The sequence below is a fragment of the Mchenga conophoros genome, linkage group LG3, assembly GCF_057382185.1.
Source record: "Mchenga conophoros isolate Kocher_MC1m ecotype Shallow Benthic linkage group LG3, M_conophoros_male_GT1.1, whole genome shotgun sequence".
Taxonomy (NCBI): domain Eukaryota; kingdom Metazoa; phylum Chordata; class Actinopteri; order Cichliformes; family Cichlidae; genus Mchenga; species Mchenga conophoros.
Window position 1 is genome coordinate 9,558,593 of NC_140528.1, and position 26,960 is coordinate 9,585,552.

The following is a 26,960-nucleotide window of genomic DNA, read 5'->3' on the forward strand; positions in this document are numbered from 1 at the left end:
GCCACAGAAATCCTAAACAGGAAGGAGGAGCAGAGTTACAGTGGATCACTATCCACCAGGGAAACAAGGTTTATTTCAATTTCTTGGCCATGAGTGAGATTTACTGAGTGGGCAAATTAGGGAGACGACACCATCAGATCCCGAGCCCTCCATGTGTTAATCAAGAGACGGCTGCTGTGCTACATCCATAAATAATGAATAAATTAGGAGCTAAAGCTGAAAGGACAGTTTATTTGTACCATCAGTGAAGATATTTTACATTTGAATTTTTTATTTAACATTTGCAAGATTCAATAACATAAAGAACCTGAACAAGAAAACATTTATGTGGATCAAAATACATTAAAACAAAAACTTTATAATAGGAAACAGAGTTTTCAACCAACTGATGAAAAGAAAGCTAACCACTTGACATGAACACTACAGTAGGACAGTTTTGAAAGCTTAAAATGGAACTAGGGGAAGAGTTTGATTCACAGCTGCCTCATCAGATTTTTACAGGAGATTCTATCTGAACTCTGTGGAGCCTGATCTCAAGCTTTTTGAGTCTGACACAGAAACCAGAGGATCTTTCTGTGTCTTCAGATTCACTGTGATCCAGTGATGGGAGTGATTTCAGCCCTGAGTGATCGCGCTGATGTTTGCACAGAGCAGACAATGAGGTGAATGTTTGGGCACATTGGTAACAGTGAAACAGTTTATTAGTAACGTGGGATCGTTTGTGTGCAGAGTATGATCTGAGATTCCTGAAGCTCTTGTCACACTGGTCACAGCTGTAGTTTCCTTCCATGTGTCCACGTTCATGAATGTTACGACTACCTGACCGTGAGAAGCTTCTCTCACAGTGTCTGCACTTGTGTGGTTTCTCTCCTGTGTGGACTCGTTTGTGTGATTTAAGCTGACCTGCAGTGGTGAAGGATGACCCACACTGATCACAGAGGTGCTTTTTAACCCCACTGTGAATCAGTTCATGTTGTTTTAAGTGATTTGTTTTGGTGAAGCTTCTCCCACATTCTTTGCAGTATTTCAGTTTGTCTCCAGTGTGTCTACGTTGATGTACTTTTAGGGTCTTTTGCTGACTGAAAGTTTTTCCACAGAGGTCACAATGAAAGTCTTTCCCACCACCACAGTGATGACAGGGTTGAGAACTGGATCCATCTGTGTCGCTCTGCTTCTACACAAAGACACAAAGACAGTGTAAGTCAGTCCTTCAACATTTGTATCCTGATTTCGCCTGAAATAAAGAGCATCTCTGCAGACGTCCAACTACATTTGACTGTTTCAGTTAACACACTCAGTTTACTGGGCTGCAATAACTACAATACTACCACCATAATACTACAGTAATACTAAAATCATAACTGAAAGGAAAATCTGAATAATCACTCAGAGCTGCTTTTCCATGCAGTAGAATTGCTAACATGCTAACACAGTTTAATGAGCAGAGTTGTTCCAAACAGTCAGGCTAAAATGACAAGATAACAATATAAATACATACCTCACAGTAGCTGCACTTGTAGAGTCTCTTTCTGGTGTGGATCTGTTGGTGTCGTCTCAGGTGATGTGGAGTTTTAAAAGTCTTCTCACACAGGTCACATTGATAAGGTCTCTCCTCAGTGTGGGTAAACATGTGTTGTTGTAAGTGTGCGTCTGTTGTAAAGTATTTGCCACACTGTTCACAGCAGTACACATCATGTCTAGTGTGAATGCGTAGGTGTGTATTTCGGCTCCTTCTCTGGCTGAAAGTTTTTCCACAGATGTCACAGCTGTATGCCTTAATTCCAGAGTGGGTAACTAGATGCTTCTGTAAGCTGCTACTGTGAGTAAAAGCTCTGCCACACTGATCACAGCTGTACGCTTTAACTCCACTGTGGATGAGTTGGTGTTCTTTTAGGGAACGCTTGAAGGAAAAAGACTTTCCACACAAGTCACAGCTGAACGGTCTCTCTCCAGTGTGGATGACCTGATGCTGTTTTAGTGAAGCCGTCACAGTAAAACCCTTCCCACAGTCGTCACAGCTGTATGGCTTAATTCCAGAGTGGGTAACTAGATGACTCTGTAAGCTGCTACTGCGAGTAAAAGCTCTGCCACACTGATCACAGCTGTACGCTTTAACTCCACTGTGGACGAGTTGGTGTTCTTTTAGGTGACCCTTCAAGGAAAAAGACTTTCCACACTCGTCACAGCTGAACGGTCTCTCTCCAGTGTGGATGACCTGATGCCGTTTTAGTTTAGCCCTCACAGTAAAACCCTTCCCACACTTGTCACAGCTGTATGGCTTAATTTCAGAGTGGGTAACTAGATGACTCTGTAAGCTTCTACTGCGAGTAAAAGCTCTGCCACACTGATCACAGCTGTACGCTTTAACTCCACTGTGGATGAGTTGGTGTTCTTTTAGGTGACCCTTCAAGGAAAAAGACTTTCCACACTCGTCACAGCTGTATGCCTTAATTCCAGAGTGGGTAACTAGATGCCTCTGTAAGTGGCTACTGTGAGTAAAAGCTCTGCCACACTGATCACAGCTGTACGCTTTAACTCCACTGTGGACGAGTTGGTGTTCTTTTAGGGAACCCTTCCTGGAAAAAGACTTTCCACACAAGTCACAGCTGAACGGTCTCTCTCCAGTGTGGATGACCTGATGCCGTTTTAGTTTAGCCTTCTCAGTAAAACCCTTCCCACACTCGTCACAGGTGTGTTTTTTCTCTCCCTTTCTTCTGTGAGGTTTGTCGGCCTCCTGAGAGCGCTGACTTCTGGCTCCATGTTGGTCCTGCAGTGACAGAGATACAAACAGAGGCAGTGAGTGAAATGCAGTCGTGGAACAAACTCAACCTTCAAACTCCATTAACACTAGTTTTAAACCTGAAGGTGGAGCGTGGCACCAAACACCTTAAAGGTCTCTTATCCCCACCTGCTGGTAGTTCTAACACATTACATCCAACCTGCTGTTAAAGATAATTCATGACTGTTCAAACACTAAAATCATGCACACACACACACACACACACACACACACACACACACACACACACACACACACACACACACATTATTTTATAATTTTGATTATTTTGTTGTTTCCTATTACATATTACTATAATTTGTATAGATTTATACAGAATTATTCAGTGATAATAAATCCTATGTTTGTTTATTCTAAAGGAACCCCGTTAGCTTCCACAACAGATGTTGCTCGTCTTCCGTCAAATACTCACATAAAATATTACACAATAAAGTGGATTCAAGATATCCACATAATTTCACTCTTACATCCACAGTGAGGTTTCACAATTGTTCAAATATAAGCAATCAATAATAATAATAATAATATCAATAACATTGAGGCACATTAGACAAATTTCAAAAACAAATCATGTCTTACAATATTTACAACAACTAAAAGCTCTGTAAATCGGCTTTTAAGTGTTCATTGAAGTTTTGAATAATTCTCTAATTTTTTAAGGCAACTTATTCCACTTAAAAGTTGCTCTAAATGTAACAGTTTTACAAAACGTTACTTTTAACTCGAGCATTTACTAAATTGCAGCTTGTTGAAAACTGTGTAATATGATGATGTATTTCATCTGGATACTGCAGCTGAGCAGAATAAATGTGGTGTGTTTAACAGAATTGCTTTCTTTAGAACTACAAGTAAGCCATAGAATATTTTAGCCTGTACAGGAAGCCAAGAAAGGTTATTATGCATTTGATCAATATTAGTATAGTATGAACATCTTCACACTAATCTGGACGCCTTATTCTGGACTAACTGAAGTCTGTTAAGATCTGTCTTATTAGCTGCTGACCAAATGATTGAACAATACTCCAGATGAGACATTACTAGTGCATTAATGACATCTTTCATAATGAAGAAGTGATACACAAAGAGCATTTCATAGCCATAGCTATGCCTTGTCGGCAGAGTTATGTGACATTAGTGATGTTTGTACTTTCAGCGTTAACTTGGTTTTAAAGCCTTTAAAATATACGCCGTTCAATAGTCGACCTTAATCTGACAGAGAATGTGATGATTTTGTGGATAATTAAAGTCAGTCATATATCCACAAACACAACAAGCTGAAAGTCAGTGATGCTGCTCGGTTTGCAGTCCTGAACATCACGGCACAAGCAGGATCCACTGCACTGTTAATGTTAGCTGTGTTATATTGCTGCCTCTGTTCGGTGGTGTCGAGCCAAACGTACTTTAACGTGTGTTTGAACGAGCTGACGGTTCACTCGTTAAGCTGAAAGAAAGATGCTTTAATCACAGCAGTCACACATGTGTCCACTGCACCATCTGGAACTCTTCTTGTTTACACTCGTAATAACACAAACACTAAATCCTGCTTCTCTGGTGCTGTTGTGTAGCAGTGTGTACACCTGAGACTGTCACCTGTCTGTCTGTCCTGCACTCTCTCTCTGTTTCTTTCTCTCTGATTGTGGAATAAAAGTATGAACATGTGTTTATAAGTTACACTTGTGTTTGAATCCTGCAGCTTATCACACATTTGATTTCCATGTGTGACGACTGCAAGTGTCCAGAGTGAGGACAGACTGAGGGAGCCACTGCTGCACATCATCTGTGAGGCTTTGCAGCCCTGATGATCCACCAGGACAAACTCAGCAGTGTGTGAGGAAGAGGAGGAGGAAGAGCCAGCAGCAGCTGACAGATGGAGAGAATAGACAGACTGTTCCCTGTTTGTGAAGGACTGCTAGGAAAGTTTAACATAACTGTCTGTGCTGAATCAGTCTTATTAGGTAATGTTCAAATAATGTGATCATCCCAGTGTTTTCAGTGTGGGAGAAAGTACTCAGGGCCTTCAAGTTACACACTATGAAAGGCAGCAACAAGTTTAATGTTCAGAAACCTAAAGTATGTATCAGCAGCAGAATGGAGCTAAAATAAATGTTGGTTTCAGTTCTATGAAGCTTTGAGTCTGTGAAGGTTCTCAGTCATCCAGGTCATCGTAGTCAAAGGAGCTTGCAAAGAAAAGCGTCTGGACTTCTTTAAGTTAATTGAAGACGTTTCACCTCTCATCCGAGAAGCTTCTTCAGTTCTCTCTCTTCACTTGCATACCCACCACGGAGGCCGAGGAGACTGTCAGAAAATGACTACAAGAAGACAGCTCCTTGGAGGACAGGACCAACTTCACAGCCGATCAGATTTGCACCCTGTTAGACCTCTGCCTCACCACTACATATTTCAAATACAACGAAGGCTTTTACAGACAAAAACATGGCTGTGCCATGGGCTCCCCCGTGTCACCTATTGTAGCCAACCTTTACATGGAGGAAGTGGAAAGGAAGGCTCTTGGCTCTTTCAAAGGAAGAGTACCCAGCCACTGGTACAGATATGTGGACGACACCTGGGTCAAAATCAAGACACAAGAAGTGGAATCCTTCACTGCGCACATTAACACTGTGGATAAAAACATCAAGTTCACCAGGGAAGACACAAAGGACAACTGTTTGCCCTTCCTGGACTGCACTGTGCACATTGAAGAGAACGGCAACCTCAACATCGAAGTTTACCGGAAGCCCACACACACGGACCAGTACCTCCTCTTTGACTCCCATCACCCTCTGGAACACAAACTTGGAGTAATTAGGACCCTACACCACCGGGCAGAACATGTTCCCTCTAAGCCTGAAGGAAAAAAGAAGGAACACACACATGTAAAGGAAGCACTCAAAACGTGCGGCTATCCTAAATGGGCGTTCTTAAAGTCAGCAAAGAGGCACAGAAAAGAAGACCAGACACCAGCGAGGGAGGATAAGAAGGACAGACGCAACAACATTGTCATCCCCTATGTAGCCGGTGTATCAGAAAAACTCAGGAGAGTTTTCTCCAAGCATGACATCCCGGTGCATTTCAGACCAGCAACACGCTCAGACAAAAACTGGTTCACCCAAAAGATAAAACGCCAAAACACAGACTTAACAATGTGGTGTTTGCTGTACAGTGAAGCGAGGAATGCCCAGACCTCTACATTGGAGAGACCAAACAGCCACTTCACAAGCGCATGGCACAACACAGAAGAGCCACCTCCACAGGACAAGACTCAGCTGTCCATCTGCATCTTAAGGATAAAGGACACTCTTTCGAGGATGCCAATGTTCACATTTTGGACAGAGAGGACAGATGGTTTGAAAGAGGAGTGAAAGAAGCCATCTATGTCCACTGTGAGCGGCCATCTTTGAACAGAGGCGGGGGTTTACGACACCAACTCTCTGCCATCTATAATCCAGTTTTGAGATCCCTTCCCAGACGCCTTAACGCCCACTCACATCCTGGGCCATCTGATCTCAGGAATTCGCATGATAAGGTGGAGCCAGGTTTCACAATGAACTCACCCGAAACTCTGGCTGATTGGGACCCACACCCAGTTTCACACCTTGGCTCAGGCGATTAGAGGATCATCAGGGGGTCCTTTTGTCCCTCTGTGGGGGGACACTCCCACTAGGTTTATATCTGGGACTCTCCACCATTTGACCTTAGAACTGAAGAAGCTTCTCGGATGAGAGGTGAAACGTCTTCAAGTAACTTAAAGAAGTCCAGACGCTTTTCTTTGCAAGCTCCTTTGACTATGAAGCTTTGAGTATTTTGGATCAGCAGCTGCTGTGTTTGTTGCATCATATTGCTGTAACTGTTTATTTGCTTTATATATTCTGAGCTAAGTTGATCTATAGTGTTACATCATATTCTATAAGGATGTTATGTGTTTGTAGACTTTCTGCCCAGTTTGACCCATTTAGCAGAAGTCAGCCTGTTTAAGGCTCTGATATCTATTCTGTGTGACTTACAGCAGTTATGACATGGTCTGATTTTCTCACCCAATAAAGGAATATTTCATATATCAGTCTACTCTTCATTCTATCAGACACAGTTATCACACCACAGTTATCACCCCACTTCCCCTGCCGGTGGCGGACTCCCTCAGGTGTCGGTGCGTTGGTGGTTCTTTGTATCTGGGGGTGGGCGTCCGGGTACACACCGGCTCACTCCTTGGCGGCCGCTTATTGGGGCTCGCTTGGGCCATTTCAGAGGTGGGGTGCCCCCGGCCTCTCGGCCTGGGGCTCAGTCACTCAGGCACAGCTGGCTGCCGGCGGAGCTCACGGGCGCGTCACTGCAACTCCCCCTGGCTTCTGCTCCGCGGCTGCTGAGTGAGCCCTCATCTGGGACTCTCCTCAGCTCTTACTGGGACAGTGGCGCAGCTGCCCCTCTGTGGGTCTTCCTTGGTCTCTTGTGTTCTGGGGGCCTCTGGATGTCTGGAGTTTTGATCTCCTCCATACCTGCTTCATACCATAGAGGACAGGGCTGTGGCTCCCCACACTCTCTAGCAGATCATTACATGGAGAAACCTTTGGAATGCAAGCATGCTGATCCACACAGGTATGCACACAGGTGTACACATGGGTATTCACAGACGCGGACTACAGCTTTCTTGGCTGCTGCCTCAAAGCACACTGTGCGCTGTCTATCTTGAGTGTTGCACAATATCGTTTATTATTTAGTAACTATTGATATCTATGGCTAGCTAGTTTATTGTGATGGTGCTTTTTTTTTCTATTATTATGTTGCTCTTTGTTGTTTGCTGTCTCCTCTGTTTTTTTTTTCTCCATACAGGTGACCCAGGAGTTTTTTTTGTTTGTTTTTTGTTTGTTTTTTTTCTCTCTTCCCCCCCTTCTCACCGTCTCTTCTCCCCTTTGGTTTTCTTTCTTTCTCTCCCCCTCTTTCTTTCATTCTTTCCCCCTGTCCTATCCCACAGTTATGTCTGTCCCGTTTGCAACTGAAAATAAAATAAATTCATAATTATAATAAAGGTCAATCAAATGGACCAATATGGCAAGGCCATGAAATTCAAATTCAAATTTTATTTGTCACGTACACAGTCATACACAGTACGATATGTAGTGAAATGCTTGGACAACTGCTCGTGACCTAAAGAAAACAAAAAAGGAAAAGGCTATGAATAAGATAGGAAATAAATATGAAAAATTAAAAAGGGTAAATTTAACTAGGAAGGAATAAAATATAAATTAAGGTTAAAAATGAAATAACTGTACAACACAAATTAGAATGACGGGTAAATTTAACTGGGAAGAATAAGATAAAATATATAAATTAAAGTTGAAAATAAAATAACTGTACAACAAAATACACAATACACAATATAGAACTATATAAGAATGTATGAAGAAATATAAATAAATATATACACAATAACAGCAGCTGTACACGTATTAACCGGAAATGAAGAATATAGTGACCAGTGTTGTGCAAAACCAAAGTCCAGAATGTCCAGTGTGTGTGTAAGAACTGTATGTGTGGGTCAGTACTGTGTGGTGGTGTGATTGAGAGACCGTATCGCCTGCGGGAAGAAGCTCCTCCTCAGTCTCTCTGTGTTGGTCTTCAGGGAGCGGAATCGCTTTCCTGACCTCAACAGAGAGAACAGTCTGTTGTTGGGATGGCTGAGGTCCTTCACGATCTTCCTGGCCTTGGTCCAGCACCGCCTGCTGTAGATTGAGTGCAGGTCAGGGAGCTCGGAGCGGATGGTGCGCTCAGCTGACCGCACAACCCTCTGTAGAGCTCGTCTGTCCTGCATGGTGCTGTTCCCGAACCAGGTTAAGATGTTTCCCGCCAGGATGCTCTCTATGGTGCACGAGTAAAAGTTCCTGAGCACCTTGGAGGGCAGTTGGAAGTCTCTCAAGCGTCTGAGGTGGTAGAGACGCTGTCGGGCCTTTTTCACCACGGTGTTGATGTGACAGGACCATGACAGGTCCTGCGTGATGTGAACTCCGAGGTATTTGAAGCTGTCCACTCTCTCCACTGGGCACTCGTTGATGACGGGGGTCTGGTAGTTCCTCTCCTGCTTAGTGCTGAAGTCCACTATCAGCTCCTTTGTCTTACTGACGTTTAGAAGGAGGTTGTTCCTCTGGCACCAGTTCTCCAGATTCCTAATCTCCTTCAGGTAGGCCGTCTTGTTGTTATCAGAGATCAGGCCCACCACGACGGTGTCGTCAGCAAACTTGATGATGGTGGTGGAGCTGGTAGTGGCCACACAGTCATATGTGTACAAAGAGTACAGCAGGGGGCTCAGAACACACCCCTGGGGGGCTCCAGTGCTGAGAGTGGTGGAGGCTGAGACATGTCCGCCCATCCTTACTGCCTGTGGTCTGCCAGTTAGGAAGTTGGAGATCCACTGACACATAGATGAGCTGAGTCCCAGATGCTCCAGCTTGGTGGTGAGTGTGGAGGGAATTATGGTGTTAAATGCAGAGCTGTAGTCTATGAAGAGCATTTTAACATAATTCCCCCTTCTAGTGTCCAAGTGAGTGAGTGATGTGTGGAGGAGATGAGAGATGGCATCGTCTGTGGAACGATTTGGACGGTAAGCGAACTGTAGTGGGTCCAGTGTGTCTGGTAGTGAAGAAATGATGAAGTCTCTGACCAGGCGTTCAAAGCACTTCATCACTACTGAGGTGAGGGCTACAGGGCGATAGTCATTGAGAGAAGCAGGGTGGGGTTTCTTCGGGACAGGAACAATGATGGACTCTTTGAAGCATGTGGGGATCACCGACTGAGATAAAGAGATGTTGAATATCTCAGTGAACACAGGAGCTAGCTGGTATGCGCAGTCTCTGAGGATACGACCTGGGATGCCGTCTGGTCCTGCTGCTTTCCTGGTGTTCACTCTCTTGAAGGCTCTCCTTACTTCATGCTCGGAGATGACGAGCACGTTTCCGGTGCTGGCAGTATCTTCCTGTCTGCAGCCGTTAGCGCCGCTAACACAAGCATTGTTGGAGACCTTAGCTGCAGCCTCGAAGCGAGCATAGAAAGTGTTCAGCTCGTCTGCCAGAGTCACGGCCGCGTTCGTCATACCGGTTGTTGGTGCTTTATAGTCCGTTATTGTCCTTAGTCCCCGCCACAGGCTCCTAGAGTCACTCTGTTGGAGTTGTGACTCTAGTTTCCTCCCGTAGCGCTGCTTCGCCTCTTTCACCGCCCTCCGCACGTTATATGACGCGGCTTTGTACGGGTCCATGTCCCCCGTCATGAGTCCCGTGTTGTAGGCAGCGGTGCAGGATCTCAGAGCGTCGCGGATGGTTTTATCCACCCACGGCTTCTGGTTGGGAAACGTTGTGATAGTCTTTGTCTCCACGGTATCATCCACTAGTTTCCCGATGAATCCCACAACCGCTTCCGTAAACACGTTGACGTCATCGTCGGAGCTGTTTCTGAACATGCCCCAGTCTGCGTCATCGAGTGCGTCCTGTAACGCGGCCACCGATTGATCCGTCCAGCGCGCGACCTTCCTCTGAACCGGAACTTCCTGTTTCAGCCTTTGTTTGTATTTTGGCATGAGGAAGATGGCGGCATGATCAGATTTGCCAAACGGGGGGCGGGATTGTGCCTTGTAGCCGTCCTTGACCGTAGTGTAGCAGTGGTCCAGTGTCCTTTCACCCCTGGTGGGGCAGGTGATGTGTTGATAAAAGTTCGGCGCTGCGCGTTTGAGGTTGGCGCTATTAAAGTCCCCCGTCACAATAAGCGCAGCGTCCCAGTGTTGTGTCTGGTGCTGTGTGAGTGCCTCATGCAGCTCGCATAAGGCGGTGACCGTGTCCGCTTGTGGTGGAATATAAACGGCACTTACAATGACCGATGTAAATTCCCGAGGTAGATAAAAAGGACGACACATGATGGACAGTAGTTCCAGATTTGGTGTGCAGGAGCGTGTGAGAGGAACAACGTTCGCACTGTTGCACCAGTTGTTGTTCACCATTAAACACACGCCGCCTCCCCTTGACTTCCCCGAGTCCCGTGTCCTGTCCATGCGGTGAACCGAGAAGAACTCGGCCGGCTGGATGGCGTGGTCCGGCACCTCTGGGTTCAGCCATGTCTCGGTGAAGCAGAGGAGATTGCAGTCCCGAATGTCTCTCTGGAACTTTATCCTGGCCCTGAGGTCGTCAAGCTTGTTCTCCAGTGACTGGACGTTGGCGAGCAGGATGCTAGGCAGAGGTGTGCGGTGTGCACGAGCTCTCAGCCTGTTCCTGACGCCGGCTCGCTTCCCTCTAGGCCGCCGCCGCTTCCCTTTGTTCTCCCTCGAGATCTCACTCGGCCAGCTCGGATCCGGAGTTAAAAACATCGAATTGTGAGTACATTGTAAACCAATAGAAACAAGAGTGTCACTGTCATACCTAATGTACCCAATGGTGATGATTTTGCCGATTTAGAAACGCTGAAAACTAACTTAAAAAAACAAAGACAAAGAAAAAGTGGTCGGAGCAGTCGTGACGGCAGCCGACCTCACCGGCGCCATCTTAATTCAATGATGATCCACTTGGTAAAATAAATCCGCTTGGCATCTTTCTTGGCCTCAAGACAACAATTCTGATGGCTATAGATCCAAACGGGACAAAAAAAAAAAAAAAAGAAGACAGTTATCACAGCTCCTACGTTTGCTTTTTACACATACCGTATTTTCACGACCATAAGGCGCACTTAAAAGTCTTAGATTTTCTTCAAAAAGTACGGCGCGCCCTATAGCGCAGTGCGCCCTACTATAGCGCAGTGCGCCCTACTATAGCGCAGTGCGCCCTATACCTGTTCTTTTATACCTGTATAAAAGAACAGGTATGTGCATTATGCAGAACATCGTTGTTTTAACAACCCTGAAAATGGCAAAGAGACACGCTTGCGAAGCACAGTTTAAACTGAAGGCCATCAGCTACGCGGAGGAACATGGAAATCGAGCAGCGGCGAGAGAATTTAAGATTAACAAATCGATGGTTTGCAAATGGAGGAAGCTGGAAAACAAGCTCCGGCAGGTCAAGAAAACGCAGCTGAGTTTCCGCGGACATAAGGCGAGGTGGCCCGAGTTGGAGGAAAGACTCGAGCGGTGGATCATCGAGCAAAGAACGAGCGGGAGAAGCGTTTCGACGGTCACCATTCGGCTAAAAGCAGTTTCACTAGCTGAAGAGATGAACATTGAACATTTCCAAGGAGGCCCGTCTTGGTGCTTTCGTTTGATGAAACGGTGCCATTTTTCCATCCGGACCAGGACTACGGTAGCGCAGCAACTTCCAGCGGATTATAAGGAAAAGCTGGCCATCTTCCGCTCCTACTGCAGCAAACACATCGGCGACAAAAACATCCAGCCCAGCCACATCACTAACATGGACGAGGTCCCGCTCACTTTTGACATCCCGGTGAGTCACACTGTGGAGAAGAAGGGGACCAACACGGTAGCGATACGCACAACGGGGTATGAAAAGTCTTCTTTTACTGTTGTGCTTGGCTGCCATGCTAATGGACAGAAACTGCCGCCTATGGTGATTTTTTAGCGAAAGACTTTGCCTAAAGAGAAGTTTCCAGCAGGAATCATCATTAAGGCAAATGAAAAGGGCTGGATGGATGAGGAAATGATGAAAGACTGGCTGAGGGAGGTGTATGTAAGGAGACCAGGTGGTTTTTTCCATGCATCACCATCGCTGTTGATCTGTGACTCTATGCGTGCCCATCTCACAGCCGATGTGAAAAAACTAGTGAAACAAATGAACTGTGAGCTTGCTGTCATTCCGGGAGGCCTGACAAAGGAACTCCAACCGCTGGACATCGGTGTGAACCGCCCGTTCAAAGTAAGGCTGCGAGCGGCCTGGGAGCGATGGATGACCGATGGAGACCACAGTTTCACCAAGAGTGGAAGGCAGCGCCGGGCGAGTTACGCCACAATTTGCCAATGGATTGTAGATGCTTGGGCTAACATGTCTGCTGGCACTGTTGTTCGAGCTTTCGCAAAAGCCGGCATCGTTTCCGAGGAGCCGCACGGCACGGAAAGTGACTCTGACAGTGAAGAAAGTGAACCTGGCATGTTTGATGGAGATTTAGCGCAGCTGTTCAATTCAGACACAGAGGATGAGGACTTCGATGGGTTTGATTGATGATAAAAATGTGAGTACCAAACTTTGTTTTGCTCCTGCTTTATTTTTAAATACGCACACTTGTATGCTTGTGTGTTGTTGATGATGACGATTACTGGTAATAAAAATGTGAGTACCGAACTCAGGTTTGCTCCCGCTTTATTTTTAAATACGCATACGGTACTTGTATGCGCCCTATGATCCAGTGCGCCTTATGTGTGTGTTAAATACAGTAAAGGCACACATAACTGAGACATGATACATAGATATGATACATCTGTATACACACTGTCACAGATACTTGTCTGTGAGTGAAGTGATTAATATAATAACTATAATATTGGCCATATTATATTTACATTACCACAGTGAGATGACTTTAGTCTCATGAACAACATCAGCTAATTGTTATTTACAGCTAATCTTAAACGACTGTTCAGCACAGAAATGAAGCCCAACAATCATGTTTCACAGTCCTGTGGTCTCAGCCTCAGATACTCATCAAATCACACAGAGCTCATGTAGAAACAAATGAACTAAATATGTTCTCCTTCATTTCTGTCAAACAAAGCTGTATGAAACGTTTCCAGCTGTTAGTATCATGGTTGCTAGGAAACCTGGGCAGCGCGACGGAGGCTAGACGTCCCATTTCACGAGCCTACGAGCCTCGCACTTCGGCCTTAGCGGTCTTTGAGTACGCGGCCCTTGAGGACTTTAAAGCTGCAGAACCTGAATCGGGATACAGCCATGATGATCTCCAGCCTCGTGCTCGCCAACATTCTCACCTGAGTTAAGAAGACGATCACTGAAATGGTCTCAGCAGCTCCTTTGATGACAGCAATGAAATGCAGTGGTAAGGCTTTTTGGGGATTAAGTTCGTTTTCATGGCAAAGAAGGACGATGCAGTTCATCTGATCACTCCTCATAACATTCTGGAGTGCAGGCAAAATGCTATTATAAAAACTTAAGCAGCAACTTCTCCAGGTTCCAATATTTATGCAATTCTCAAACCTTTTGGCCACGACTGTATAACCTCTTCTGAAGTTTAGTGGATATTATACATGGTTATGCTCAGGATGTGTCGGCCAGTTTCCACTGGAAACGCCTTTTGGTTAAACTGTCAGCGAGGAATTTGCATTTGCACTGTTACATTTTTATATAACTTTAATGCACATAAACAACAGCTGCTTGTTTCAGTGAAAATACATTGATGGGTTTTTAATAAAGTTGTGCAGCTGTAAAGTATTTTGTCTGGTGTCAATTCTATCGTCAGCTACATCGTTATGGCAAATATTCAAATGTATATGGTGATAAATATCTTTGGTCATATGGTCCTGCTCTGTCTGTCACCTTCTGTGTTGAGCTCATTGTTTCCTCTGTAGTGGCTGAGCTGAGTCCAAGTAGCTGAAAATGTTCCTCTGCTGCTCCGTCAGACTCTCCTCCTCCTGCTGATCAGCTGGGACACAAAACAGATCTTTGTTAGGCTCCACACTGCACTGAAGAGTCAAAGTGTCTCATATGTTCATCTGACAAGTAAAAGAACACATTTTTGTTTCCCGAGGTGGGCAACTTGTTGGAAACAAACACAAAAGCTTTGAGCACTGATACCTGCCATTGCTGGCATTGAAAGATGCAACGCCAGCAATGTGGATTGTCAAGACTCAAACCAATCATCAAGCAAAGACAACAGGGATCATTTGTTTCTGTTTATTTAGCATTCACAGCATTTGTAGTTGCCTTCTGTGCAGGGGAAGTCCACGCACACTGTGTGGTACCGCCATCCGCAGAAGGTGCATTCAACCTCTGTAAGAGAAACGAGATTGTCTGAGACTGAAATGATATTAACTAAAGAAGTGGTGATTTGTAAAACTTCACATTTTGATCCGGGACGTACTCTGCATGAAAACAAGCGCTCACTCTTCCTGCTCAACAAATGACAAGGGCGGAGCCTTATACCACGTGATACAGAAGTTGTGCCGTGTGATGCTAAAATTAGCAGGGAAACAACAACGGAGAGCACGTCAGGGATGACGAGAAAGTGACAGGAGAAAATCACACGTCTGCTTACCTGCATCTTTTCTCTTTTTTCTAACCTGAGCACCTGATGGCTTTGAACTTTTGTTGTCCATCTTCCATTGGTTTGAATTTTGCGCTGCAGTACAAACACAAATCCCCCAACCCGAGGATCAGCACAATTAACCTAACAGACCTACACCTTAGTTCACAGATTCACTTTGTCTAAGGTTGATTTCTGGGATTTCACACAACCCAGGATTCAGATCGTGAATCCATGATGGGCTTGGATTTACATCATTATAAATGAAATGCGCTCTACTTGGAAGCAGCCGGCCCCGCCCCTTTTGACGGGTTGTGTGAGACTTTAAATCATCAAACTGTAAATTATAAATTAAATTGTTATTGATCCTTTACCCCGAGTCCTAAAGTGTAGATTTATTTTCTTACTCTTCTTATATTTATTGTTTGTTTACTTGCACCGCTGTAACTGCAGCCTCGTCGTCTCGTCTCTCTATCCGGTTGTTCAGTGATGACAAGACGAATCCTACTTCCGGGTCTAAAGTAGTCTGCGTTTAATATAGCTTTGTGTTGTTAACATGTTTAATGTTATGTATTTTCTTCTATTTGATCTCAAAAAGCTCCTAAAACAGTCAGTGATCACCGCTGACCTCCCTCGGCTTTTATTACCGCTAATCATTTATTTAAGCTCAGTTTTTAAAACCTTAGGATGTAACTACAGCCCAGCCCATGCAGCAGTATATGAATGACTAACCTCGTATTGTGGATGGATTATCTCAGTTGTTCTCCTGGCTGAAGTTTGGTCCTTTTACAGCATCCTGCCATGCGATTACATTTGTTCCTGACCACCGAGAACACTCACGTTAACTTTTATCGAGTGGAAAAAAAAGTTATCTTGTTTATATTATGCTAACATAGCTGTGTCGCTAGCGGTCACGTAGCACATCATTATATACCAGCTAGCCCAACTTCAGTAACCCTACAAACGTCACTGCTGTTTAGCTTTCTGTCTTCATTTATGCTGGAAGTGATAGCAGAGCTGTACGTTTTAATTTGTTTCCAAAACCCTGCAGTCAGGACATGCTATATTGTATTTAGATAGAAGCTAGCGAGCTAACTCCCTGCTAACTTCTAACTCCGTTAAATGTCATAAATTCCGTTTTCATGGATGCCTGGATGTTAAACTCAATTGTTACACCTGGTAGAGCAGAACGCTGATCATTTTATTAAAGATGAAAGACTTTAGACAGTTTTTAACTCTCAGTAATGCCATAGTGATCGTTTGATATATGGACCTGCAGCGGAGTTTAGGCCCAGACACGGCTAGTGACGTCAGACTGAACAACCGGATATGCTGGACTGTCTGTAGCGGAGATGACAATAAAGTTTATGTCTGTGAAGGTTCTCAGTCATCCAGGTCATCGTAGTCAAAGGAGCTTGCATAGAAAAGCATCTGGACTTCTTTAAGTTACTTGAAGACGTTTCACCTCTCATCCGAGAAGCTTCTTCAGTTCTAAGGTCAAATGGTGGAGAGTCCCAGATATAAACCTAGTGGGAGTGACCCCCCACAGAGGGACAAAAGAAGAAGCTTCTCGGATGAGAGGTGAAACGTCTTCAAGTAACTTAAAGAAGTCCAGACGCTTTTCTATGCAAGCTCCTTTGACAATAAAGTTTACTTTGACTTCAGCAGCGCGCAGGCGCACCGAGGGCTCTCGCGCTCACTTTATATAATTTAGAAAAAACATCGGTGCAGATTATAAGTCTGTATCATAATATCTGTTTGTTGTGTTTTTATTTTGTTTTGCGAGTTGGTTATTAGATGCCGCTGCAGCCAGCCAGAGACTCCCCGCCATAATAAACTACGTATTCTCTTATTGCTGTTACCAAGTTCCTGTGAAAAGCAGATTTTTCCCACTGCTGACTCAGCTGGATCAGGGAGAGTGACTGAGGCAGATATTGAGCTGTCAGTGTTTTTATATAACATTAAAGTCCCTGAGGGTATGGCACCAAGCACCATTGAGAATTCCCCAACACTGTTTGACAAGTTTGACGAGCATCTTGACTTTTGGTCTTTGGATATCAACAGTCCTGGATATGTGACTTCTTGTTTAACAGAAATGTTACAGTGAGCATTTGCAGTGCAGCCTTTAATTGCTAGTAATTCACATTTTTTTAGATTTCGACATAAAGCAGATGCCTCAGAGAAATCACTAATAACACTAAAGGCTGGACGGATTTGATTTGCATTCTTCAAGAAGAGTGTGGTGTCATCAGCTAGCTGGCTGATGATGAGCTCCTTATCAGCTGTGCTGATTCCTTGTATAACAGGTCAAATCTCGGGGTGGAGTCTTAATCATTTTAATTGAGCTATTGCCATTCGTGTACAAGGTTTTGATAGCTTTACAGAAAAATGCCAAATTTTTCCAAAGAGTGGAAAATAAATTGATGTTCAATTGTATCAAAAGCCTTTTAAAAATCCAGGAAGAGAATGAAGCTATAGTCAGATACCAAATCAGAGTAATCAAGTAGATCTAAAACCAGTCTCATGTTCTTAGAAAGGTCTCTGTTTCTCATAAAGCCTGATTGTGTCTCATCGATAATTGTGTCCAAGAACTCTTTCATTCTGTTAGCAAGTACTAAAGCCATAATCTCATAGTCATCATTGAGCAGACAGATGGGTCTCCAATTATCAATAAGAAGTAAGTCTTTGTTTGGCTTTGGAATAAGGGTTATGAGACCCTGAGTAAGAGTAGGAGGGAGGATGTTATTCTCTACACTTCCTATGAAAAGCTGCAGTAAGAACGGAGCCAGGAGATTAGAAAATGATTCATAAAACTCTGCAGTTAAACCATCTGTGCCGGGAGATTTGTTGGCCTTAAGTGCAGAAATAGGATTACAAACGTCCTCCACAGTCAGAGGGCTGTCACAGTGACTTCTATCTTCCACAACAATAGTTTTTAGGTTTGTAATATTATTGAGAAACAGCGTTGAGACATATATATATATATTCTACTTTTCTAAATGATTGACTATTTCAATGGAGAACCTAAATGACACGGACCCGTGTTTGTTATTACATATCTCTATTTTGAATGTGACAAGTCTATCATTGCCTGTTATTCATAGGTATTAACAGAGTTTTTGGCCTTTTTTCCTCTATAACAGTTAATTGACTCTTTACAGTGGCCTGCTATGGTTAATAATAACATGTTCAGTCATGAGTGAAATCAAAGCTTTTCTTCACTTTAGCATTTAACATTCCCAACAATATAATGTGATACCTTAATTAAAACACAGCTAATAAAACACAATTTTCTTAATGCAAACATCAGTGACTCAACATTAGCAACCAAAGGGTTCAGTCTGCAGCTCACACTCATGTGAAGCTACAGCCTCCCCCTTTAGTCTCTGTCATCCTTCTGCTCCTGCACAAACAAAGCAAGACAAAACCTCCACCCTTCTTCTACAGGCTGGGTGAATTGTTGTGGACATTCACTAATCCTAAAGTCGGCACCGTTTTTGTCTCAGTATCAAGTCAGTTAAACTTTTAGTCGTCAGTCCGTCACAGTCCAGTCACATGCATACATCCACACACATTCATACCAGATATTGCTGATAATGGAGTCTCACGCGCAGCCTATTCGAGCCTCCATCACCAGCAAGATGACGTCATCATTTTAAAGGAAAACAGCTCCTTGTTTTTGGACTGGATTGACTCGCTGCAATCCTTTTAGGCTCAGGACTTCTCATGTGATCAATGTCACATATAAGTGAATTTCTCCCAAGCCCATTATAATCATGGAGAAAAACACTTTGCCACTGTTTCCAGTAAGAATATTTTATAGCGCTTTAAAGTTCAACCTCTCAGGTCTGGATTAAAGAGCTGATTTGTTAAATCGGGAACTCACAAAATACCAAAATATCACCACCGGTGGATCACACCTCTCAGATGTTCTTATCTCAGTGCACTGTAACAAAAGCACAAACAAACGCAACCAATAAAATACTAATAAAGTAACAAATACTGGGGCCCATTGCAAACATGTCCAAGCATAAAACCATCTTTCTCTCTCTTAGAGAAAGAAAACAATCCAAACCTCACTGATAAAATCAACCTAGTGTCAAGCAAAACCCAAAAATCAACCAAAACTTCACCAGAAAGTTTTCCTCCCTCCCGGGACAATATTGTGCAGGAATACAGGCACCGTAACTCCTTTTGCACTGACAAAAACATGTTGGATTTACTTGATTCAATAGTGGACACTGGTTGCACACAAAGGTTTAGCTTTGGCAGAAACTTAAACAACTGAGTTAAATCAACACAACCTTTTCATTTTCAGTAAACCTGCATGTTGTGTTCATAAAACACGATTGAAACATGTTCAGATGGAGTAAGTTGAGCTCCTGGAACATTTTAATCCTTCAATTGAAATTGAATGGGTCTACAACAACTACCATCCTCCTATCTCTATCCTGGTTGCAGCAGGGCTGGGAAATAACCCTGAAGTGATAGGTTACCAGGCAGGGTACACCCTGGACAGCTCACCAGTCTATCAGATAGAAACACACAGCCGTTTACATTCATGGATAATTTAGCCCAGGACCTTCTTACTGTGGAGCAACAGCACTAACCAGCATGCCAACAATGGAGGAAATACAGGAAAGCTATGATTTCCTGTATTTGAGGCAGAATTCTTTTGTTCTTGCCCTTGACAGGTTAATCCACAATAAATAGCAACAGCATGCATGTGGTGTGTGTGTGGTTGTCTGCCTCTTATAACTCCAGTGATTTTCCTGTAGTTTGAAATCTTATGCGGTGTTGACACAATAATTTGTTGTAAACCAGGAAATTCCCAACTGTGGTAGAAAGCACAGCTTAGCCTTAGCAAATGTTCAAAGAAAAGTCGTCACTTCCTGATTTCTGCTTCACTGATAAATATTGTCACACTGGGGTTTTTGCAAATGATATCAGTGAGCACTGTGTGGCAGCTGGAGTCAGACAACTGAAGCTCCCACAATCAAGACCACAAACAGCTTTCAAAGGAGATTTGAAGCTTTTCTGGCAGCAAGCTTCATGATTTATGGGACTGGAACTGGAACAGAAACTACCTGATCACCAATGGTGAGCTGGCATGGAATTATTTTTATGACATTTTATCAAAGTTATAAATAAGCATGCCCATTAACACATAGTGAGTGAGCATGTTGTCTTCCCACGCAGTGAACAGCGGATGCTAATGTTTTTGTCACTTTTTACAGAGTCAAACTCAAAGTAAGGTCAGTGCTTCCACGCTTTAAACGCTGCACGCTCACACTCTCTCCACACTCGATAGATTATCCATTGTTCATCTGCACACAGCTGCGGTTTTAGTAACGCAGTAACGCAGTGTGCTTACGGGAAAGTAACAGTAATCTAATTACCTTTTTTGCAATAGTAATCCCTCACTTTACTCATTTCTTGAAAAAAGTAATCGGATTACTGCCCATCTCTGGTTGGAGCTGTGCACTTGTGGGTTCCACCTTGTGTACACGTTTATCTTTGCTGTGTGTACTTGTACCTCTGAGTGGAAGCTGAACTCTTGAGTTCGAGTATCGAAGCATCAGCTGTGACGTTAAAGTCCAAACAGCTCGTTCATTTGACGTGCAAATGAACGAAGGTAACGCCGTTTTCATGTGGATGTGTCACTGAGACACTTTCCACATCCACAGCTCACAAAATGGGAAAACTATAGAAGTATAACAATGAAGAAGTTACTATGTTACGGGTCCCAAGGATGAAGACCTCGATGACAAATATGTTACCTGTAAAAGCAGGTGAAGAGCAGAGTAAGGAAGACACGATGCGTCTCTGCTTTCCTCCAGAACGTGTCTGAGTCTGATTTATTTCACACAAATAAATGCTATAAAACACTAAACATGAGCTTTCAATATACTGTTCAGCTGGTTCCTCATTCACATCAATTACATTTACTTATTTCACAACATCAGTGAAATATACTCTTTTTAACTGGTTCAGTTTCTCAAGTTCACACTTCTTTCCATAACAGCTACATCCTTTTATCATATCAATAAACACATCACATTGTCTTCTGCAGTGTCTTACTGGCTAAACAGTTCTATTCAATAACAGCATTGGTAAATACATTACATTTGTTCCCTCCAGTAATTTACTGGCAAAATCACTATTTAGTGCATCATGAAACACAGCTTGTTGAATCAACCCATGAATGCCTCTGTTAGCTACACAGAGTTGCTCAGAGTGCTTGTGTTACACTAGCTAATCTACTCAGTCACTTTAACAGAACTATTAACATTCACATCTCACAGAACTGATTTGATTGGAGCATTACAACACGTTTGCACAGAGCATAGGAGCGCACTGACTCTGCTTCACGAGCGCTCCACCTAACGAGCGGGCTCGCGGTGCGGTCGCGCGGGACACTCCTCTGGTTTTCTCCCGTGTTTACATATAAATAACTTTGGCGGACCGCCTTAACTCTCCCATTCACATTAACGTGGGTAACCATGGTGACAATAAACAACATTTTCGGTGCGAGCACCGTGTACCGACCTGTAAAAGCAGGTGAAGAGCAGAGTAAGGAAGACACGATGCGTCTCTGCTTTCCTCCAGAACGTGTCTGAGGAAGCAGCGGAAGGTGGGCTCCACTTACTGCTCCCCGAAACCCCGGAGCAAGCACCAAAGTTCCGCCCTCACTGCTTTCTAACATAAAATGAATCCCTGTTACATGGATTTTCTATCCTCTTAAAGAAACTGAAAATAAATACATATAGCAATGAAAAATGTCCCGTTACATGAGTGTTTTACACAAAATAATATTCATGTGGTCATTCCCTCACAGGGGTGCCACAACTACACTGCTGTTTTGACAGAGACACAGTGTGTTTATCTAACTTGGCTGAAGCCAAAGTTCTCCAGACAAATTCAGTCTGTTTCTGCCAAGTGTGAACTCACTGGATGAGCGCCAGATACACAGAATCAAAAAGGGATAAATTACTTTTCTTATGTCATGTTCCCGTCACAAACTGGCTCAAGGAGAGGGGAAGCAGGAGTCCACAGATGAAATGTTCCTATAAATAAAGTGGAATTTATTCAAACTTTACCAAAACTTCAACACATCAAATACAAGCAGTTCAGCAGGGAGTGGATGTGTGTTGCATGTGCCAGGTGGATGCAGAGAGAGGCCAGGGCCACGTTCAAACCTGAACACGCTGCACAGTGTTTTGTTCCATTTGTTAGGGATGAATGAAATGCTTCCTTGAAAGGATGTGTGCAGTCACCAGTGGGCGTGGAAGCATGTGCGCCCTCATTTGGTGGGTGTGCAAGAAAAGTCATCCTGTCACACAGCAATGCCTACATAAATCACACCACTCTGCTTAAAATAATAATGTTTAGTGAAGCAGGTGAAGCAAAGGGCTGCTTTTAATAGGCTGGGAGACCCAGGTGTGCTGCTTTAGCTGCTGAGCCTCTTATGACAGAACAGCGGAGAGTGGTAAGAAGGGAGGAGGGGGTCTGGCTGTGTTTGTGAACGATAGATGGTGTAACTCTGGGCATTTCTCTATCAAAGAGACGCTATGCTGTAAGGACATTGAGCTGCTAGCGGTTAGCATGAGACCGTACTATCTACCACGAGAGTTTACACACGTGATTATGATAGCTGTGTATGTCCCGCCCTCTGCTAACGCTGCAGCAGCCTGTGAGGTCCTGCACACTGTAACCAGCAGACTCCAAACACAGCACCCTCAGGCCCTTTTCCTGATCTCTGGGGACTTTAAAGATGATGTAACCATTTAATTATGGTTACATAATTAATTATGTAATTAATTATGCAAAATGCAAAACGCTCAGCTGTGTCTCCAATCAAAGCTCTGTAACTTCAGAGGTGATGTTCATATATTGACAAATGGTTTTCTTTCATTTTTGATGTACTGCAGAATATTTGTATAAAATCCAGGCCAGGAAAATCTCCTTCATGTGTTTCTGTGTTTTGTCTTCAGCTACGTTGACACAAAGGCCTCTGCTGTGACGCTCACACCTTTGATAAAGTCTGGAGAGTGTCAGCTTCCTGTTTATAGATACAAAAATATGTAATGTTGTGAACTCTGGCCGCAGCGGCGCAAGAAAAAGGAGAATTACGGGAAGCACTCACAACAGGTAAAATCAAAATAACAAAGTAAAGTACGATAAAATAAAAAACAACAAAAGAACAACACAATATACTTCCCCGTACTGTTACTGCTAACCTCTGTTAACCTAGTAACTCTTACCTTCTAACTGACAGCTGGTCAATAAACGAGCTCCATAAACGCTCCATATTCACCTTTACATGGAATATAAAGGGAAAAGAAGAAACACAGTGCTGTGTCAGCGTTAGACATATAGATATATCCTTGCTTTTAATACATTTGAAGGTGGGTGGGAGAGGTGCTTCTCCGCGTAGTCTACGGTCTCTTTGGGATCGGTAAAGCTTTTCCTCACATCACCATGGGTCACTAACAGCTTTGCAGGGTATAGCAGTCTGTACCTGACGCCGGTCATCCCACGTAGTCTTCCTCTCATATTTGCAAACGCGGCTCTGCGTTTCCAACAGAGGGAGGGAAATCTGGGAGGATGTTTATTTTAAAAACCCTTATACATCAGGTTCTTGTTCTCTGCAGCTTTCAGCAGAATTTCCTCACCAATGTGGTAGTAGTGCAATCTCAAGATGACGGGCCGAGGAAGATGACTTTGTTTGGGACGCTGGCGATTCGCTCTATGTGCTCGATCGATGAGTGGCTTCTCCTCGAGAGATAGCGCCTCCGCCAACAGGTGTGAACCAACTCAGTCATCTTGGGTCCCTCTGTGCCTTCTGGTATTCCTGCAGTTCTTAAATGATTCCTCCTGGAGTGCCTCAAGAGCTCCACATCTCTCATCTAACTTCTTTACCTCCGCAGACAAACGCTCCACAGTGGCCTGGAGAGTGGCGATGGTGTCAGAGTGGTTCGAGGCACAGTCCTGCAGTTCAGTCAAAGTGTTATCATGCCTGGCCACGTCGCTTTTTATGTCCGAAATTGAGGGCTGGATGCTCTGGTTCAAGGATGATATCTCGCCTCCTATGGTGGTAGAAATCTCTAATATGCAAGTGTCCAGTGCTAGTTAGTTAGTTCTAGTTCTAGTGGTTAGTGGGGCTTTATTTGATGATTCTAGTGTGTGTTACATTGTTGTCATATTGTTGAGTCGCAGAGCTGCACAGTGTTACAGTTTCTGTAGAGTCTGGTATAAGGAACTCAGATCCCTCTGTGAATAATGTTCACTGAAACTGATCTGTAGTTAATGAACTAGTCAGGATTTACACTAGAGAATGTTTCTGCCATTACATGGCCTGTATTTGTAGAGCGCTTTACTCGTCCCTAAGGACCCCAAAGTGCTTTTTTGCCCAATGACACAACGACCGAGACGGTCCAAGCCGGGGCTCGAACCGGCAACCTTCCAATTACAAGACGAGCTGCCAACTCTTGAGCCACGATCGGCCCACATATTGTTGTCTTTTGTTGCAGACACCAAGTGTTGAGATCCTGTCTCAACCTCCTACATTCTTCCAGCAGGTTACACATTATTTTTTGTATTTGGAATCAAATATATGTGTCAGTTGGGCCTAGTGCAGGGGTCAGCAACCTTTAACACCCAAAGAGCCTTTTGGACCCGGTTTCCACGCAAAGGGTCAGGGTTCGGGAAAACACTGGGAGCCGCAAATACTTTGTGACATCTAAAATGAAGATAACACTGTGTGTATTGTTTTTACCTTTATGCTTTGTGTGAACAACTACAGTGTGTTGCTTATGAAATCCATGAAGTGCTACAGAGAAAATTACATTTGATTTATGTAATGAACACATTTTGAGCTCTTAAAGAAATATAACAAAGGAAAGCTGAACTACAATGATCCATGTAGCAAACACAAACTGTTATATCGCCTTTGGGCTTTTGGAGCCTTGACCTGACTTTTTAAAAAAGCGCGTTCATGCAAACATCGTCGGGTCTGCCGTGATATGTTCACAACGGGACTTCTGCTCCTGAACCTCTGCGCACAGTGTCTGCAGGTAAGGTAACTTTATTTATACCCAAAGGCAAGGTAAATTAGCTTTACAGAAAAATGGCAGCATTTGACATCCCTTTAAAAACACACATACCTAGTAAATATATAAAGCTCACTGTGACACATACTTTAATATTTCGAATCAAAAACAGTTCTTATTTAATTCAGTGACAGCAACGGGGACAAAGCTGTTTTTATAACGCTTTGTCCTGCATCTCGGAAATAGAAACCTCCGTCCTGAGGGAAGAAGCTGAAATTCACCCCTTAGAGGATGGGAACCATTTTTAAGGATTGATAAAGCCATCCTCTGTACCTGCTCAGAGTACAGGGAGGCTAAACAAGACTGTGGCTCAGCTATCAGACGACTGGACCATCTCACTATCTGATTCAGAGAGTTTTTCTCTGTGACAGAGGTCTGACCGAACCATGCCACCAAACAAAAGGATAAAACAGACTCAATAAAAGAACGATAAAACAAAGTTACAATTTTTTGGTCAATGTGGAAATGAACAAGTTTCCTAAGGCAATAAAGGTGCTGGTGACCCTTTTTACAAACTGATTTGCAATTTTGATCAAAGTTCAGTTTTTCATTGATTATGGTCCCAAGATATTTATATGATTGTACTTGCTCTATTTTCTGACCTTTAATTAAAGTGACTCCGTGCCCATTTTGCTGTTTCCTAAAATCAACAACCATGTCTTTTGTTTTAGATATGTTCAGCTGGAGATAAGACTCCTCCCACCACTGAACAAAGTCATCAATGACTGGGCCGTGGTTAGTTTCACCCTCTTTCAGTAAGCTGACAATAACAGAGTCATCTGCATATTTAATAATGACCCTGTTTTCATGTCTGCCCTGACACATGTTTGTATAGAGAGTGAATAATAAGGGCGATAGGACGCAGCCTTGAGGAGAACCTGTGGAGGAGAACACTGGGTCAGACAGAACCCCATTTATTCTCACTCTTTGTGACCTGTCAGTTAGAAAATCTAAAATCCAGCCCAGCAGGTTTTTCCTGATTTCAAACTGTTCTAAAAGTCTTTTAATTAAAATATGGGGCTGTGTTGTATTAAAAGCCGAAGAAAAATCAATAAGAAGAAGTCTTGCAAAAGTCCCTTTACTCTCTACATGTTTAAGAATCAGATTTAGTAAAGTCAAAAGTGCGTCCTCCACTCCTCTGTTGGGCCTGTATGCAAACTGCATTGGATCCAGCTGACCTTCAGTCTCTTCATAATCACATTTCTGAGGATTTTTTCAAAGACTTTCATGACAACTGAAGTGAGGCAACAGGCCTGAAGTCGTTTAGATTTAGGGACAGGAACCACGACTGCTTCTTTGCAAAGAGAGGGCACATGTTGTGTTTGCAAGGATTTGTTAAAAATAACCTGAAATATAGGACTGAGTTCATCAGCACAAGATTTAATTAGGCGGCCACTAATATTATCAGGACCTGGCTCTTGTTCACATTGACTGTATGAAAGGCCTTTTTAACATCGCTGAGTTCAATGATAAAGTGCTGAGTATCTCTCAGTTTCTGTTTCAGTTCCCAAATATCCTCGCTGAAATCAGAAGAACTAAAACGAGCATAAAACATGTTTAAAGCATTTGAAAATCTCTGTCTGAATTAAAACATCTAAAATGACCTGACTGCTGCTCTGGGGGTTTTGAAACCCTGCTATGGTTTTCATACAAGTCCAGGCAGACCCAAAAGTTTTTGCAGCAAATTTGCTTTCAAGAAGGTTTTTGTCTGTTTTGCTTTCAACATCTCGATTTTCATTTCCTTGGTAGCTGTCTGAAAATCGGTAACAGCCCCTCTTTAAAGGCCTGTCTCTTTTTCCTTAAACAGGATTTGACACTTTTAGTGACCCATGGCTTATTGTTAGCGTAAATTTTAACGCGCTTACGGGGTGTAATCATGT

At 43.5% G+C, this 26,960-nt stretch overlaps 1 protein-coding gene across 1 annotated transcript; it reads right to left on the reverse strand.

Annotated features, from left to right (window-relative positions):
* Window positions 1-211: 211 nt before the first annotated feature.
* Window positions 212-14,328, reverse strand: LOC146577196 (uncharacterized). The gene is made up of 3 exons (XM_085252077.1): window positions 14,263-14,328; window positions 1,499-2,767; window positions 212-1,174 (listed from the first exon to the last, which is right to left on the reverse strand). Exons 1-3 carry the CDS (start codon window positions 14,278-14,280, stop codon window positions 488-490), a joined length of 1,974 nt encoding a protein of 657 aa, XP_085108203.1. The 5' UTR covers window positions 14,281-14,328; the 3' UTR covers window positions 212-487.
* Window positions 14,329-26,960: the final 12,632 nt, after the last annotated feature.

What these genes read in the sequence shown, in the direction of transcription:
- LOC146577196 (XM_085252077.1), bottom strand. An exon ending in ACAAGTGCAGCTACTGTGAG is followed by an intron (nt 1,175 to 1,498) that starts GTATGTATTTAT and finishes GTCTTTGTGTAG; the next exon opens with AAGCAGAGCGACACAGATGG.